At 36.2% G+C, this 18,046-nt stretch overlaps 1 protein-coding gene across 1 annotated transcript in view; it reads left to right on the top strand.

Annotated features, from left to right (window-relative positions):
• LOC138696153 (pancreatic lipase-related protein 2-like) overlaps window positions 1–18,046 on the top strand; it is a 42,666-nt gene that overhangs the window by 15,788 nt on the left and 8,832 nt on the right. Inside the window, exons 4-5 of the mRNA XM_069820721.1 lie at window positions 2,190–2,438; window positions 11,107–11,298. Of these exons, the coding sequence (XP_069676822.1) occupies window positions 2,190–2,438; window positions 11,107–11,298 (441 nt within the window). The remainder of the gene's footprint in view (window positions 1–2,189; window positions 2,439–11,106; window positions 11,299–18,046) is intronic.

Raw genomic sequence — 18,046 nt, 5'->3', positions numbered from 1 at the left:
TTATTTTTGAAGTCTGCAAATACCTCTCAGCTGCTACTTTGAAGGCCTCTAATACAGCGCCTTCAACTTAAGATGCAACCCAGGCACCGGCAGGTGGACAGTACTCTCAAGCAGTAACACCCAGCGGCGTTGTGCGGTAACTGAAGTGCTAAGTGCCCGGCATGCATTCTTTCTACCCGTATTTAGTGTTAGTTTATCTTCCGTAAAATTAATTTAATGGTATTTAATTCCTTACCTTAAAACATAAGATGTTCAAAATGACCTCCACCAGTTTCAATACAACGCTCACACTGGCGAAGAAGATGCTGAAATACGCGATACAATTCCTGCCTTGAAATGCCGCATATTTTCTTTAAGTTCCTCTAATGCATGAGGATTGTTCACATACATTTTATGTTTTAACATACCCCAAGATAAAAGTCACATGTGGTAAACACCATGATAAATTTAAACTTAAACAGAGCACAGGTCATCAAACACGTTACATGAAAACTAAAACTGGCCAAACACGTTCACACCTTACAGAAGACAAACTAACACGAATTGCATTCTGGGTCACACAACACCGCTGGGTTCTTCCGCTTGAAATACCGGCCTATCCGCCCGCCCGCCTGCCTTCCGCCGCGCACAACACCGCTTGGTTTTCCCGCTATAGAGAACGGTCCATCGCCCGCCCACCTGCCGTAGCCAGGGTTGCATCTTAAATTGAAGGTGCTGTAGTTCATTGTCCTTTTGAGACATAAAGTGACACAGTTCATATGATATAATCATTGCATTAACGCTTTTCCGATATTGCTTTTTGAACACACACACACTGTTCTTCTTTTGAATAGCTTTCGAAATTCTAGGTTTTTCTTTCATCAGAGTGGATTTTTTCTCCAAAATTTGCATCGAAGTCTGTATGCTCAGTTCTGTATTGCCTTTCTAAATTTCCACGCTTGAAAATATAAAAATTTTCCCGGCAAAAAAGACAGTAAAGAAAACCTGCAACTAACAATCAGAATTCAAATTGTAAGTTTTTATTTCTTCGCAGCACTCACTACCATTATACAATGACACCGCAAAAAGAGGGGGAAATTATGACACTACTCATTGATCAGCCTTGAGTATAAATGACTGATTGTCTTGCCTATAGAGATGAACAAAACTAACTGTCGCTCTCGCTAGCTGTGTTCGCTGCATTTGTCTTTCCAGTCTCGGCTCATCATTCTCGTGCGCTTAGAGTCTCGCTCATCATTCTCGAAATAACATTTGGTCTGCGTGGGAAGATTTCGTAATTTTGAATAACACATATCATTGAAATAAATAACACAAATGTTTAAATGAGATAAAAAGACAAAACAGAACAGTATCTTAGTTATCAAAATGTTCTGGTTCTATTATATTATATTACCTATGGTTATATAAATAGAAAAAAAACAATTCTCAAATAAATTTGCATTTCTAAGAAACATAAAACATGATATTAACATATTTTTACTTGAGATTGCACACTCGATCTTAAACATATGAGAAGAAAATTCCTAGCCTTTTAATAAGGGTCTAGTAATTAAATAAAGACTGGGGAATGGATTCTTATATACTGAAAGGTAGAGATGATGTTTCAAATAGGTTACTTGATAGTTTATACATACATACATATATATAGGTCTATATATATATATATATATATATATATATATATATAAAACAGTTGCCAAAGTAGATAAAAGTTCAGTCAGGTATAAACAACTGCTGACTTCGGGACTTTGGGAGATGATCAATATCGAGTCCCTGAAGACTCACAACCAGTCTTTACATCAAGGACGCGACGTAATACAACATTGTCGTACGGGTTTTCGGCTTTCCGGGCGCTGTTAGTCTCGTTTTCTCGATCGTTGTTCCTCTCTACTTGCCTGTCATAGGGGTGACGTGATGGAGTGAAAGAGGTGAATAACTTGGTGCCAAACCATGCGTGGAATGATGGCATTTTTTTACCACAGTGATCTACCGAAAAGAACTCCGCGATGGACTAGTTCACGATCCTAGTTGCAAAGGATCAGAATCATAATACTTCTGAATCCAGTGGCTCCCAGACTGCGATGTAGAACGGTGTCCAAGAACTGTTGCAGATTCATTATGACCATTTCAAGGCAGGCAAACTAAGGAATCGGAAGTAATTGAATGAAGTTCTCTGTTGATGATTTCAGCGTATCTTGAGAAGGGTGACTACAACGTCATCGGCGTGGACTGGGGAGTCCTATGCAAGTCGCCCTGGTACGTCGCTGCCAGCAATAACGCTCGTCTGGTGGGCCAATACGTCGGCTATCTGGTGCAGTTTCTCGTGTCGCAAGGAGCCAAACTGGAAGACTTCCACATAGTGGGGCACAGTCTTGGAGCGCATGTTGCAGGCTTTGCCGGCTCCAGCATTTCGACAGGAAGGGTTGGAAGGATTACAGGTGAGCCAATCTACTCGTATCTGTTGTTCTGCTTCATCTTTAAACTACAGAAATTTGGATGGAGTAACACATGTGGCAACGATAACTGATTTACTTCGACTATTACATTTTTACTACGTCATAGGCCTACTACTTTTGACCAATAAAACGGTATGAAAGGACGTGTTTCAACCAATCATGGCTATTTATAGCTACAATTTTATCACTTCCCTAGCATTTGTTTGTTTTTATCACTTCCCTAGCATTTGTTTCGGTGTTGGCGTCGGTAGAGGAAAATTATATACCCTGTAAGTACTGGGTGTTCATTTCAAAGTGGTCATGACGTCACTGTTGTGAGTCAGCGATTTGAAGCGAGTTTCAGCTTTTATGACAGAGAAGTTGCCTATTATTCAAGGCGTTCAATCTGAACTTGAGAACGTGTACGGTATAACTTGAACGTCGTAGCAACAGATAGCGGTCTGTATGGTCTGTGTGCTACCATAACCTCTTTCGAACTGTGTTTTGCGCGGGCAAGTCGTACCCAAGGTATTTGTTATCATCGGTTGCGTACGGCAATATTCCACAATACAAATCAAATGCTCCATGTCCATGTTGACCTTCGAAGTTAATGTCAACAAATACTGTACGTAAGTAATCGTCTTAACCCTCTCCCCATATCCCGACAGTAAGAAAAAAACTCGCCTCCGTACATGTTTTCAAACAGTTCACATTCCTGCCACTACTGGCGTTACGGTACGTATCGGTAAGTACTCTTCTGAATGAACGCCGTACTTGCCAGGCAACTTCTCTCGCATATAGGTATACGCCTCTGCGGAAATGTAGGAAGATTGAATTCTCTAGGCTCATCGGCTAGCCACATGACGACATACAGCGAGCCATGACACACTTTGAACTGAACACGCAGTAGTTTTGTTGTACATATGTAAATATATAATAAATCAGGTAGAGTTTACAACATTGCAATCATTTCAGACTAAGCTTAGTAATCATGTAGTTTTCCTATAGTATCCTAAGAGCTCCAGCTCTTCTAGCAAAATTGTTTTCCATTGTTGTGTACAATGGTGATGTCAGAAATCCTGATGAGAAAGAGCAGAAGTCGAACGCAGTAGCCATCCGGCTAGCAATCAGTGCGACCTAAGTGACGGTCGCACAACAATTCTCATATTGGTATTGGTAGAGGGGCAGAGAAGGCCTGACGGCCTTATCTCTACCAGGTTAAATAAATAAATACTAATACTAATACTAACAATTATTATTATTATTATTATTATTATTATTATTATTATTATTATTATTATTATTATTATTATTATTATTATTGGATGAGTGACTTATGGTTATTTCATTCTGTTCATTTTATAACATCTTCCAGCAAATTGTATTTTTGATCCTTATTCCAGTACCCTAATTCCGCAATCGTAAAGATTTGCTCACATACCCTACCAAATCCTTTTTACTTGTGAAATAGAAGTATTAGCATATAATTACTGCAGTAGAAATTTAATTCGTGTTACTTCAAGAAATCTGAAGGATAAACTCAAAAAGCGGCTGCCATTTTTGTTAATTATTTATTGATCGCCATCGTCTTTATCATCGTAATGAAACTTAAACTTCACTGCCTTCAATCTTTTGAGCGTTTTAACCAACATTATACATTTCAGTATATATATGTTTGTGTGCGTGTGTGTGTGGAACGAGCTCCGACAATACAGGTGATAAAGCATGTAAGGTCAACGCTCTGTGCACAGAGAATACGCCAATTTGTGACAGTGTCAGGTTATATCTACTAGCATACATTCTTTATAAATGGGAACAGTTTAAAAGTCTTTTAATATGGATATTAATATTGTGATGTACAGAGCGAGAGTCAATGGGTACAATATGAGAAAAAGAATAGGTTGGAAAGGAATCAGGAAACCATTTTCGAAAAGAGAATAAAATGGGCTGTAGGGTCAGTAATGTCAGTCATATAATCGAGGAATTCAGCCCAGGACCCGTTTCTAAGAAACGTGCAAAACTGCAAAAAATGATTATAGAAGAGTTAAAGAAAGCTTGAAGAAAATGTCATAAAATCAAACAAAATATAAACTAATTAATTCAGGTATTAACAAGTATGAAACTGAGCATAGAAATCAACACCAAGACTATGAAAGGTCTAGGACAGAACAACAACTTACAGTCAAATTTGAAAATTTGAAATTCAGTCTGAGAAAGAAAAACGTAAAAATTTTCGTTGTTACCTTATGTGAAAGAAGTAAAGAATAAATGACACTCCGTAGTATTGAGAAACAATAAACTAATGGAGATTTATATGATTTGGAATTTTACCAAAATAATTTTAAGTCCCCGGAATTTTATAAAACTTTTTGACTCACAAGAACCCCAATAAAAGGAAGGGAGGATTCGGCCATAAAATCGAACAGGCCCGAACACCGAGAAAGGTAAGACCATTAGAGTCGAGAGAAGTCGATGACAGACCAGGCCATCCTCCCTACAATGTACTGCATAAACAGGTAACTAGGATCAAAATTAAATTAACAAATTATATTTTGCCCGGACGTATGAAAAGATTAACACAGGGGTGTAATCTGAGTGCTTATTTATTTAATATTTATATCAATGATCTATTGAATACTACTATTAACCGAGACGATAACAAAATTATTGTTCATCCAAATTAAATATAGCGATTCCGGTATTATTTTCCGCAGATAATTGTGCGATTGGGTCATTTATGATAATAGACCTCCAGAAATCTATCGACGAGGTTACAAAGTTTTACTAGTATACTTACAGTCACGAAGATTGAGGTGATGAGAGTACGAGGAACAATAGACTGTGCCGGTACTATTTCGCATTGTCTATGATGAGGCGATAGTAGCGATCCTAATGGTTAGCAACTATCTATGGATGCATATTCCCTAAGTATTGAGCTTCATGACTGTATAATATACTAAACTGTGGTACTGATATGCAAAAATAGTATAGTACAGAGCAAAGTAGATAAGTGGATTTTAAACAATGTTTAAATAGAAAGCGTAAAAAAGTACATATTTAGGTGTAATGTGAGATAGTAAGGGAGACTGGATAGAATTTTATGAGAGTGGTTTAAATTAAGGTAATGCAGCCCACCCTACAATTGATAAATTTTAAATAAATGGCCAAATATTTGTAATCAAAACTTGAAGGATATTCATAGAGCTATAATTGAATCTTGGATATTTTATAATATATCCCAATTATATATTGATAGAATAAGAGCCAATTATTTTTACAAACAAATTAGGAGTTCCTTGGAATTCCTCAACATAGCAGCTAGTTATAAAATGGGTATGGATAGTAGTATGGGAACTATTTCAGTAAGGAAAATAAAATATTTTAGACATATTTAAGAGAAATGAGACAATAATACTGAGAATATATACATACAATTTTTGTATTCGACGAAAATAAAATCGAACTGGCTAAAAGAATTGTTGTTTATTGTTAATAAAATAACATTGACAGAAATACAATCTTAGTTCTTCCCTGAAGGAGTAAAAAACTCGTGCTCAGGGAGATATCTAAATACAAAAATAAACACAAAGATAATTTTTTGACACAAACTGGGCCAAGAAAAAAAAATTACAGGATTAAATTAAATTTAAAAATACAATTTCAATTTTAACAATTTAAGTCATACAAATACATATACATATTAAATCAATATATATTCTTTAAAAATTAAATTCCTAACGCTATTTTTGAAATTCCTGATACTAAAATTTTGCAAATCTGGATATTTATGAATTATTTTATTGTATAACCTTGAACCAAAGTAGGTACCATGGCTCATAGCTGTGCTTGTAAAACACTTTGGTTCCTCTAGTCGTATAAAATCGGATCTTTTAGTTCCATATTTATGATGATACAATTTGAATATATTACGGTTTTTATGTATGAAGATTAATAAGACAATATAATAAATCTGTTTAATTTTCAAAACATTAAAATCAGTAAACAAAAGCTCAGATGAGTAATCAATTGGTTTATTAAGGCATATTTTAATTATTCTTTTCTGAATAAGTATTAGTGGAGTGAGATTAGAATTACAAGCATTTCCCCACCCTAAAATTCCATACTGGAGAATGGATTGAAATAAAGCTAAATAAATGAGACGTAAAATATTAACTGGTAAATATGACCGAAGTATAACAAAGATATAAATTGTTTTACGTAATCTATTGCATAAATATGTAATATATTTGTTCCATCGTAAGTGTTGGTCGATCGTAATGCCTAAATACTTAACTTCTGAGGATTCGGTTAATATGGGACAATCACAATTTTGAGAAGAACAATCTGAATGATGAATTTTGAGCCTAAAGGAAGATTGAGGAGATTGAAGACCACTGGACCTTAGTGAAAATGGAACAACAGTTGTTTTGGATGTGTTTAAGGAAAGAGCGTTTGAATGAAACCACTCTTTAATTACCTGTAATCCATTATTCGCATTAATATAAGTGCCTTCCCAAGATTGTTCACCAAAAAGAATTACGGTATCATCCGCATATGAATATATATAACCCCATTATATTTGCGTAAATCTGTTAATAACAAATCATTTATATAAATCAAGAATAAAATTGGACCAAGAACTGTGCCCTGAGGGACCCCTACTTTTATTTTTTGAGTAAAACTAAAGTCATTATCAATATTAGTTACTTGATTTCTGTTATTCAAATATGACTTAAATAAACTTAGAACATGACCATTAATGCCTAAAAAGTTTAATTTCTCTAATAAAGTATCATGGTTAACGGTATCAAATGCTTTTCGAATATCCAAAAATATACCCAAGCATTTATTCCCTCGGTCTAACTCACATATGATTTTGTTTGTAACACATGAAATAGCGTCATCTGTGCCAAGTTTATTTCTAAAACCGAATTGATTTGAAGAAAGTACGTTGTATTTTTCCAAATAATTTAATAGACGACTTTTTATGCATTTTTCTAAGAGTTTAGATATACATGAGAGTAAAGATATTGGTCGGTAATTGTTCATGCATTTTTTATCTCCTGATTTGAAAATAGGGACAATTATAGCATTGGTCATAATGTTAACAGATTAGGCCTAAATTCGGTATATACGAGTAGATGAAAGGAGACAATAATATTGAGAACATATAGGCTACATACAGTTTTGTATTCGACGAAAATAAAATCGAATTGGCTAAAAGAATTAGAACATAATGTTAACAGATTAGCCCTAGATTCGTTATATAGATTTATTTATTTAGTAGGTTATTTTACGACGCTTTATCAACATCTTAGGTTAATTAGCGTCTGAATGAGATGAAGGTGATAATGCTGGTGAGATGAGTCCGAGATCCAACACCGAAAGTTACCCAGCATTTGCTCATATTGGGTTGAGGGAAAACCCCGGAGAAAACTTCAACGAGGTAACTTGCCTCGACCGGAAATCGAACCCGGGCCACCTGGTTTCGCGGTCAGACGCGCTAACCGTTACTCCACAGGTGTGGACTCGGTATATAGATGAAAGGAGACAATAATATTGAGAACATATACGTACAGTTTTTGTATTCGACGAAAACAAAATCGAATTGGCTAAAAGAATTAGAATATAATGTTATTAGATTAGGCCTAGATTCGGTATATAGATGAAATGAGACAATAATATTGAGAACATGTACATACAGTTTTTTATTCGACGAAAATAAAATCGAATTGGCTATTCGGTTGAGGGAAAACCCCGGAGAAAACTTCAGCCAGGTAACTTGCCCCGACCGGAAATCGAACCCGGCCACCTGGTTTCGCGGCCAGACGCGCTAATCGTTACTCCACAGGTGTGGACTCGGTATATAGATGAAAGGAGACAATAATATTGCGAACATATACATACAGTTTTTTGTATTCGACGAAAACAAAATCGAATTGGCTAAAAGAATTAGAATAAAATGTTATTAGATTAGGCCTAGATTCGGTATATAGATGAAGGGAGACAATAATATTGAGAACATATACACACAGCTTTTTAATCCAACGAAAATAAAATCGAACTGACTTAAGAATTAGAATATAATGTTAACAGATTGGGCCTAGATTTGGTGCAGTAAAACGTACAGAGAAACTGAATATAACTTTAGTATGCAAAACCATATATAAGAGGAGCAATGAGTTAACTAGACAAAAACAAAAACAAAAAGTTATGATCGTTAATTAACTTTAGGGAAATGGAAATTTTATGGAGACAAGAAAAATACACAAGAGATAACTCCAAGGAAGAACGGATAGGTTTAGCATAGTGGAGATTAGGAATATGGAAGTTAAGAAACACAAAAGAAAAAATTGAGAATGATGTTTCGTCCTTCCGCAGCCAGAAAGAAGACGCGATGCACATACCGTTATTATGTCCAGAAACTCAAAACTTAAGAAAACTACTTACAGAGGAGATAATTATGAAACTAAGCAATATAAAAGCATACAAATTTTTGCGGAACTATGAGTGAAAATAATTCGAAAAAAAAAAAAAAAAAAAAAAAGTAAATTTCTGTTCATAGTTAAGAGAGTCAAGTTATGAATTTTGGATTGGTGTAGCTTTGTGTGGAGTGTAGCATCGCATCGGCCAGAAACTTGGACATCACGACGAAGTGAAGAGAAGCGACTAAAAGCATTTGAAATGTGGATATGGAGAAGAATTAGAACCTGTGAAGTGAACAGACAAAATAAGAAACGAAGCTGTGTTAGAAAGAGTGGATGAAGAAATAATGATGCTGAAACTGATCAGGAAGAGGAAGAGGAATTGGCTGGGTCACTGGCTGAGAAGAAACTGCCTTCTGAAAGATGCACTGGAAGGAATGGTGAGCGGGAGAAGAGTTCGGGGCAGAAGAAGATATCAGATGATAGACAATATTATATATATGGATGATATGCGAAGACAAAGAAGAAGGCAGAAAATAGGAAAGACTGGAGAATTCTAGGTTTGCAGTGAAAAACCTGCCCTTGGCCAGAACACTGTGAATGAATAAGTTACATATTAAATGTTAGAAGTTTCGTTTTCGGTTATAATGATGACTAGTAGGCCTAAGCGTAATGTAAAATGTTTTAGATTTAATAGAGATTACCAGGATCTACTGGTATGAAGAGTATTATGTATTGGTAATTTTAAATGGATTTTTTATTATAAGGATTATAGCGAGTACCTGAGAAACAAGAATGTACCAAAATGAGTTTATTACATTGTTACCAACTATGTTTATAAAGAAAAATATTTCATAAATCTCCTATCATTTTTTCCTTTTCTTTTTTACTTTTCTAGCAGAAGCGAGTCCGAGTCCGTTGAACTCTGTCATTTCAGCCCTCCACAAATGTTTTCACTACTAGATTTAGAGGATAAGATGTCAAGTGTCTTCCTACTTCGAGTTTCGAAGTTCCTTTAAATTTCTTGTTCAAACTCAATTTTCTCCAGAAGAATAATTAAAACATCTAAAATGAAATGTGTTCGTGCCATTGAAGGGACTACATCAGACTGCAGCTGTTTCTGAAATTGTATTATCATCTTTATCATTCGTTGTGTTTCCATTATTGTGAGGATTTAAATCAACATTAGACAATGCAACTGGCAGAATTCCTTGGTCATTTGTTCAGCATAGCATCGCTTAAAATAACTATCAGACGAGGAACACAAACTTAGTCTAAGTGACACAATAAATATTTACACATCTCCAAAGAGCACAATTCTTGAAAGAAATTATCAAGAGCATGTCTGTGATGATGATGATGATGATGATGATGATGATGATGATGACGATGATGATGGTGATGATTAAAGCTCAGATTTCTAAGCACAATCAAACAGTAAAATAAGCAAAAAATAAGCACGAAAAATGGTGAAAATAACCACCAAAATAAGCAAAAACGAATACACGGAAACGGTAAAAATAAGCACGAAAAATGATGAAAATAAGCAAAAACGAATACACGGAAATATGATCAATTATTTGTTTCGTAGAATGCTGATTGAGAGGTTTTTGTGAGTGGCATTCCTTAACTACAACAGCGAACAATCACACACACCTTATTGAACCAACGTATGTTACACAACTTGCACACTGCAGTCACTGCAGCTTGAAACTCGGGGATTCACCATCCATGCACATGACATCATTCCGATAACGCGATAAGTGCGATAACCGATTGACCTGCCTAGTCGCAGAAGCTTGGCGGGGAATCCCAAGGTTCTCTCCTAATTAGAACTACACAGTATTATTTCACAACATCCTGGGTCATACCTTAGCATTACTTTCTTACGCATTCGACTGAAGTTAATTTTTTATCAGTCAGTGATAAATGACGGCTAGGAGTGAAATATGCACTTTTAAAATTACAGGTTTGGGTAAAATATGCTGTTTTAATTAAAGATCGTAAAATAAGTAAGCAAAAACGTTTTCCTGCAAAATAAGCATTTATAAGTACTAACAAACATAGTTAAAACTACTTATCTAGGTGTGTCTTATGAAGTATAACCTTTCTGCTTACTTTTAAAAGTGTGGAGAAGAATATGCATTTTGCTTAGAAATCTGACCTTTGATGATGATGAATCTATCTTACATTAAACGTTTAGACATGCAGTCCTGCAGTGCTAAGTGTGAAGGTATGTTTTCCAGGACTGGATACGGCATTGCCACGTTTCGATTCTGTGAACGAGAATGGACGCTTGGACTCCAGCGACGCTATGGTTGTAGACTCTATCCACACTTGCAGCGGCAAACTTGGATTCAGAGACCCTGTTGGCCATGTGGACTTCTATCCTAACGGAGGAATCTGCAAGCAGCCAGGATGCGGTTCTGACTTATTCGGTGAGCAAAAATTCTTTCTGCTTTCAACAACTCGGTCTGATTCCCGGTATTGATTGAAGCGGTACTTATATGGGCAAAATCGATGAGGATGAGGATGTTTTCGATTCCTTGAACTTCACATCTGTTACTCTCCAATTCGCCATACACCTGTCTTAATTTCACTCCTTCACGAAGTATGTCACAGAGAGCAGTCTCCGTGACAGCAGATAGAGACAACCAGTCAAATACAACTTTCTTATTGTCAAGCTATGGAGTGGTGAATGACGTTGGCCGTTCGGATGGACCCATTGTACTACCCGGGATACAATGATAATAACTTCTCTCCTATCTAACAGATCTTTATGAAACACTGTACGGAAGTTACAGGTAGAATATAGATTTTTGTGTACAAACTATATTTACGGTTCCATAAGAGCAAGTTTCCCTTTACAGGGTGTGCATTTACGCAAAATTAACTTCTCTTCTACACAACAGATTTTTATGAAACTTTGTATACGAGTTATAGATAGCATATATTTTTTGTGTAGATCTTCAAATTCTGATTACATCTGTACACTACCTGTAGGCCTAATTGTTGTACAAAATTTCATAAAAATATATTATATAGGAGAGAAGTTATTAATTTTGTCTAAATGCACCACCATAAAGGGGCAGTTCCTCTTATAAACCATAATCAGACTTTGTAGACAAAAAATATATGCCACCTATAACTTCTGTATAAAGTTTCATAAAAATCTGTTAGATAGGAGATGAGTTATTAATTTTGTTTAAATGCACCCGCTATAAAGAGGTAGTTTTTCTTGTGCAAACGTAATCAGAGTTTGTACACAAAACGTGTGTGACACCTGTAAGGCATGTACAAAGTTTCATAATGCAGTGAAGTTATTAATTTTGTCCAGCTAGTGATTTGCATTGTGATTCACTGTGCGTTTGTTAAGGTGAGATAAAAATGTCTCCAATGTATATTTAACCTGATGTTCGATGTCATGTGAATAATTTTGCAGGCCTAAAACACTCAGAAGTGATTAAAACTTTCCTTATTCCACGATTCTTTTCTACTCTTAAGCCAAACATGGAACAATTACCGTATGCCCCACCACTGAAAAAAATTAATTACTGATAAATGCGCAATAACGCGCAAACTTTAAAACAAGGATTCAACACTCTAAATGATTCTGTCTTAAATGGTGAAAGAATTGTTGTACCGGACGTGACCGACTATATTAAAACTCACATTATATTTGGAAAACTTTAAAATAATATATATATTTTTTCAATTGTCATGTTTAAACCCTTCTGTAAAAAGAAAAATACTTCACAAACTTGTAATTGAAGTTGCATTAGTAAGAACGTACCTATCTGAACAGATTCCATTGTTTCACAACACAATAAATCACTTACAATTGGCTCTTTTTCACCCACATAGTAAGCCTCTCTGTCTACGACTGAAGACGAGCGAGAAGTGTTAGGAAGAACTCATAGTTCATACCCTTCGAAATATAGCTTGCCGCTGATAAAACAGTAAAAGCTATGCTCACAACATTCTTCAAATGTTAAAGAACATGAATTCATATTCACCTATGCCAAACTAAACAATGCGAAATTTGATTTTTGTCCACCTAGACTGGGAAAATTGCACACTGTGCGCCGCTCCGAGAATAAAACAGATGATGATTTAAAAATTAGACGCTTCGCTTCCATTGCCATCATCATAAGCGTCGTTCTCGCCATTGTTATAATAGAGAGGACCAGACTAAGATCGCTCGTTGCTGCTCCATCATCCGTATTCCTACCATTTCTTCATGATTCTCTGCTCTAATGTGGTCTAGCTCATGTCATGCTGACCGTTGGATCGCGGGTTCAATCCTGGCTGCCCTGTTGGATTCTAAAGGTTATTGTGTCCTCTAGAATATAAGAAAAGCTGGGAGGCCTGTCTCATATATTTACAGCACTTAAAATAATATACGAGTAGTTTCTGATTGAAGACTCCGAGAAGAATTTGTCTGCTATTTCTCATGCGTGGTAAATTTCTACACTAAATTACCTCTTCAGATAAAAGCGTACTTAATTAAACACTTTTTTCCTTCTTCGTCTTCTTATTATTATTTTTCTATACTGTAAATTTTCAGGTGAATTCTGCAAGAGTTAAAAAACATTAACATGTTCAGTTTAATTAAATGAGATGAGAAAGTTAAAGCTCTGACTGAAATTGGATTATAGATGATAAATATTGTGACTCCTTGTAAAGTTATAAAAAGTGCAGAATTAAAATATGGAATAAGAAGATAATTTTTAATTGTATTATGGAAGCGGGGTGTTTACCATAATAGACTAATAGAACAGACAGTAAGAGGGGAGTATATATGATGGAGAGGGAAAAAAAGTTAAGGTAATTCAAGGTTTCAAAATAATATAAGGATTCGCTATTTTTATTACTTGATGATGGGGAACTGTATGAATTAGTTAGACAAATAATAGTATTAGATTAGTAAACGAACAATTAATACTATTATATTTTAATCTATGTTAAACAGGAAAGTGTAAGTTACCTATATGTTGTCAAACTCACTGTTAAGTTGTAATTATTGTAATCGTGGGTGATGACGGATTAACAACTGAACTCCATCTAATTCGCCATGTCGGGCGTATAGAATGGTGAAATATATATATATATATATATATATATATATATATATGTATTCCGAAGTCGACTGTTCACAACATTGTCCATAAAAGATTGCGACTTAGAGCATACAAAATCCAACTTGTGCAAAAGATGCAGCGAAATAATAAACCCAGACGGACAGAGTTCGCTAATGCCGTGTTATCCCGCATTGATGATGACAATGGATTCCTCAACCACGTCGCATTCTCAGACGAAGCAACTTTTCACACGTGTGGTAAAGTGCACCACCATAACTGTGGAATATGGGGAAAAGAAAACCCATGTGTAGTAAAGGAATATCAACGTGATAGTCCCGAAGTTAACGTGTGGTGTGCTTTGACTTGTGATAGTGTGATCGGACCTTTCTTCTTTGCTGAAAGCACAGTGACATGGACAACATACCTAGATATGCTAGAGAACTTTGCAGTCCCGCAAATACCGGATGAGTTCTTCTTCCAGCAAGATGGAGCCCCTCCACATTACGCCAATCAAGTTAGAGACTACCTCAACATACTTTTTCCAAACAAGTGGATCGGAAGATCAGGTTAGATTGAATGACCTCCAAGGTCACCAGATTTGACCCCCTTAGATTTCTTTAATGGGGGATATGTAAAAAGCATTGCTTACGAACTCCAGTACAGGACCTGGCTGATCTCCGAGGGCGGTTAATAGACGCTTGTGCTTCCGTCACACCTATAATGCTGCGGAACACATGGAGGGAGATAGAATACCGTCTTGATATTGTTCGGGCCACCAGAAGTGCAGATCTATTGAAACTTTGTGAGTTTTTCTAACATAAAATCTAAGTTCGGTTATTCTGTCGTTATTAGTGTATGAGATATTCAGATTTCTTTGTGGTAGTGTTCTACCGGACACACTGTATAATATTCCCTATATTTAATGTTATTTCTGTTAGGACCTTAGTTCGTTTACTTCATGTTCATTTACAATAATATTAAATGTCAATTTGCAGAGCCGTACGCTTTTGTATGTGTGCGTGCGTGCGCGAAAAACGATTTTTAGTTGTTAGTGTTAGATATAATTTCATCTATGTTAATGTTTTTCGCCCGAATTTTTGGGAATTTTACGTTTCCTCATGAAAGTCTAAATTTACGCGATAAACACAAAAAATACTGCTTTTTCATTTCCTTTATTTTGACAGCAAATTATATCCAGTTTTTCATGGAAATAGCTACTTTGTATGAGGGTAATTTCACAAGTCAAGGCAACTATATTATATCAGCCAATAAAGCTGCAGGAATATAAATTCACTATATGCGATTGAAGGTCACTGGAATGTGCTTCACAATGCTAGTACCAAATTTGATCCGGGTACAAGAGGCAATGGGTAAGGGAAATTGAAAGATACGTAAATAGAAATTGTTTTATTATGCACAAAAGGAAACAAAGTACATTACTCACAGCTAACACCCTTCAAAATAATCCCCCAAGGCTTCCACATATCTTTGCCAACGATGATGCAGGCGTTGAATACCATCGGCTGTGTGCGATTCGTCTATGTGTACCACCGCTCATCGAAACGCTGTTAAGATGTCCTCCCTGATTGCAAACCGCTTCCCGCGCAGCGGCTTCTTCAATTCCGGAATGAGATCAAAGTCGCATGGACTGAGATCAGGCGAGTAGGGAGGATGTTCCAAGATCTTCCACCCCCACCGCTGCAAAAGGTTCCTGACAGGAGCTGTAGTGTGGGCTGTTGCGTTATCGTGGAGGATTATGGCATTGTCCACCAGTGCTGGACGTGTTCTCCGAATTGTACGGCGCAGATGTTACGTCAGGAATGATCTGCAGTATTGAGCATTGAGAGTGTGGATCATATCTCAGAATGATACTGATGAGCATTTCTGCCACGAAGAACTGCAATTTTCATCTATGACCGCTGTTAAACTTTACTTACATCCATCTTGGAGCACAGTCTCTAGCATACAAACTTTTGCGTGTGCTGTCAACCAGTCACCAATGCAGATAGACGCAATCTGGCGGTGGCATCCCGTACAGCAGTGATCGTCAGCACTTGCTGAAATGTGCAAAGGGTACGCGGTGCTGTCCCGTGTGCACTATCGTGCAACAGGGAAATATAGAGAGCATACCCGCTGGCAGCTACGGAGTGCACCCTACTGTACTGCGTTTTCCGCGGGTAAGAGAGACTAGCCCCAGCGTGCTCTGTGCTGACGACCCCTGCCGAACAGTGTACAACAGGTTTTCAAACGTATACATTGAACTAACCACATTTTCGGTTATTCGGAAGATATAATATAGTTGCCATGACTGAAATTACCCCTTACATGCTTAAACCTTTTGACTTTCTTGTATTTATTTGCGTAGAGACTGACCAAAAACAAGGCTACTTTTTCCTGCCAATTAATTACTTGATAATCCCTTGATATCATTACTTTCGGTCTATATGAACATAAAAGAAGAATCTTAACAGTATTCCATACAATGAATATTTGTCAAACAACTCCGAATATTTCAGCACAGAACACAGGATTTACTCTAGCTGTACCGTACACCACGCAATGAATCTTTGCGAATCATTTTCATTCTAATTGGTAAATTAGTTTCCAAAATTAAGTGATGGTGTGAAGCATCCGAATAAATTTCCATCATCTCATCTCATCGCGGATGTAGCGTAGACCAGTCTCCTATGGCGCACCTTGGGCAACGACCCTGTCTACATTGCTGCCTTCACATGGGTGAATTACGAACAATCAAGTACCCTCCATTAGTTAAAAAAAAAAAAGACAAGTGAAGCGAGATGACAGGTACAAAGGAATGGAGGAGTTCAAGATATCGAAGAGAAGGGGAAATGAATGTAAATTACTTCTTTTTTTGGTTTAAATCAACTTATTGCTTCGAAGAATGGAGTAATGCGATCATGTTTGCGAACATTTCATACAAAGCTTGCACACAGATTATGAGCACGTTTCAGTTTGATTTTGTTGTCTCTGGAAAGGTCAGTCCGTAAAATATCGGTAAAATATGACAATACAAGCATCTGCACAAGGGACTTTTTAAACAGAAGCGAAGCTGAATATTTATTCTTTTTAGCACATGGATGAAAGAATATAATTTTCTGCAGGTTTCTGTGATTTACAATCCCAGTTGACATTATTATACTTGTGAATGCCAAGATCTCTTACGGAAGAAGTGAAATGCATAATTTACTTTATATACCTTAACGGGGGTAATGTGAAGTTATTTTACAGCGTCGATTTGATATTCGTTATCAATTATAATTGTTTGTGTCTTTCCAGGATTGATTATAAGATGGGCTTTCTTTGTTCATTTCGCAATCTAGTCGACATCTTTCAGTTTGCCTTGGTCTAATCTGGACTAGATGTAGCATTGTTGATTCTCAGCGTACAAATTTAATTAATTTAGGCTATTTAAAAATACAAAATACAGATACATGCAAAATACAAATAGAATAATAGTAATATGCGTTACAAGAGCGGTATGTTGAGTTTTCATGTTCGAGGAAAAGTTTGAAAGGGGGAAACGTAGTTGAGCTTTTTTAATTTCCGAGAATTGAAAGAAAACATACCGCTCGTGTATCGTACATTATTTTGTGCGAAGATCGTTTATTACATACCTGAAAGAGGAATTTCTAATTAGTTGCAATGAAATCTCCATCTTGTTCAATGACGGCAAATTTGCAAAACAAAAATATCTATCTTCAACATTGTTGCTTTAAAATGTTTTCTGTGTTTACTATACTCCAGCAGGCCGTGATATACGTCTGTCTTTTTTCCCCCCCAGTCTATGATGAGTCTGGAATCTTGTTGATTTTTTCACGGCTTCCTTAATGTTACTTGCATCACGAATGCAGTAACTTTAGTGGAGTTGTAAAGTTTACTTAATTTTTTCAAATATTTAAAAACAATAATTAACAGTGCAATTTAGGTGAAATTGCAGTGGTAAGTTTCCAATTTATAATTATTACTATATTGAACGTCTCTAAAAATAATATGTTAAAAGCCTAAAGCAGTCAAATCAATATGTCACTTAAGCGGTAAGAAGAGGGAAATTGTTGTGTGTTAGGTTGGGAATACTGAATGTGGA

Source organism: Periplaneta americana, chromosome 3, assembly GCF_040183065.1.
Source record: "Periplaneta americana isolate PAMFEO1 chromosome 3, P.americana_PAMFEO1_priV1, whole genome shotgun sequence".
Lineage (NCBI taxonomy): Eukaryota > Metazoa > Arthropoda > Insecta > Blattodea > Blattidae > Periplaneta > Periplaneta americana.
This window is presented reverse-complemented; position numbering and strand designations above follow the sequence as displayed.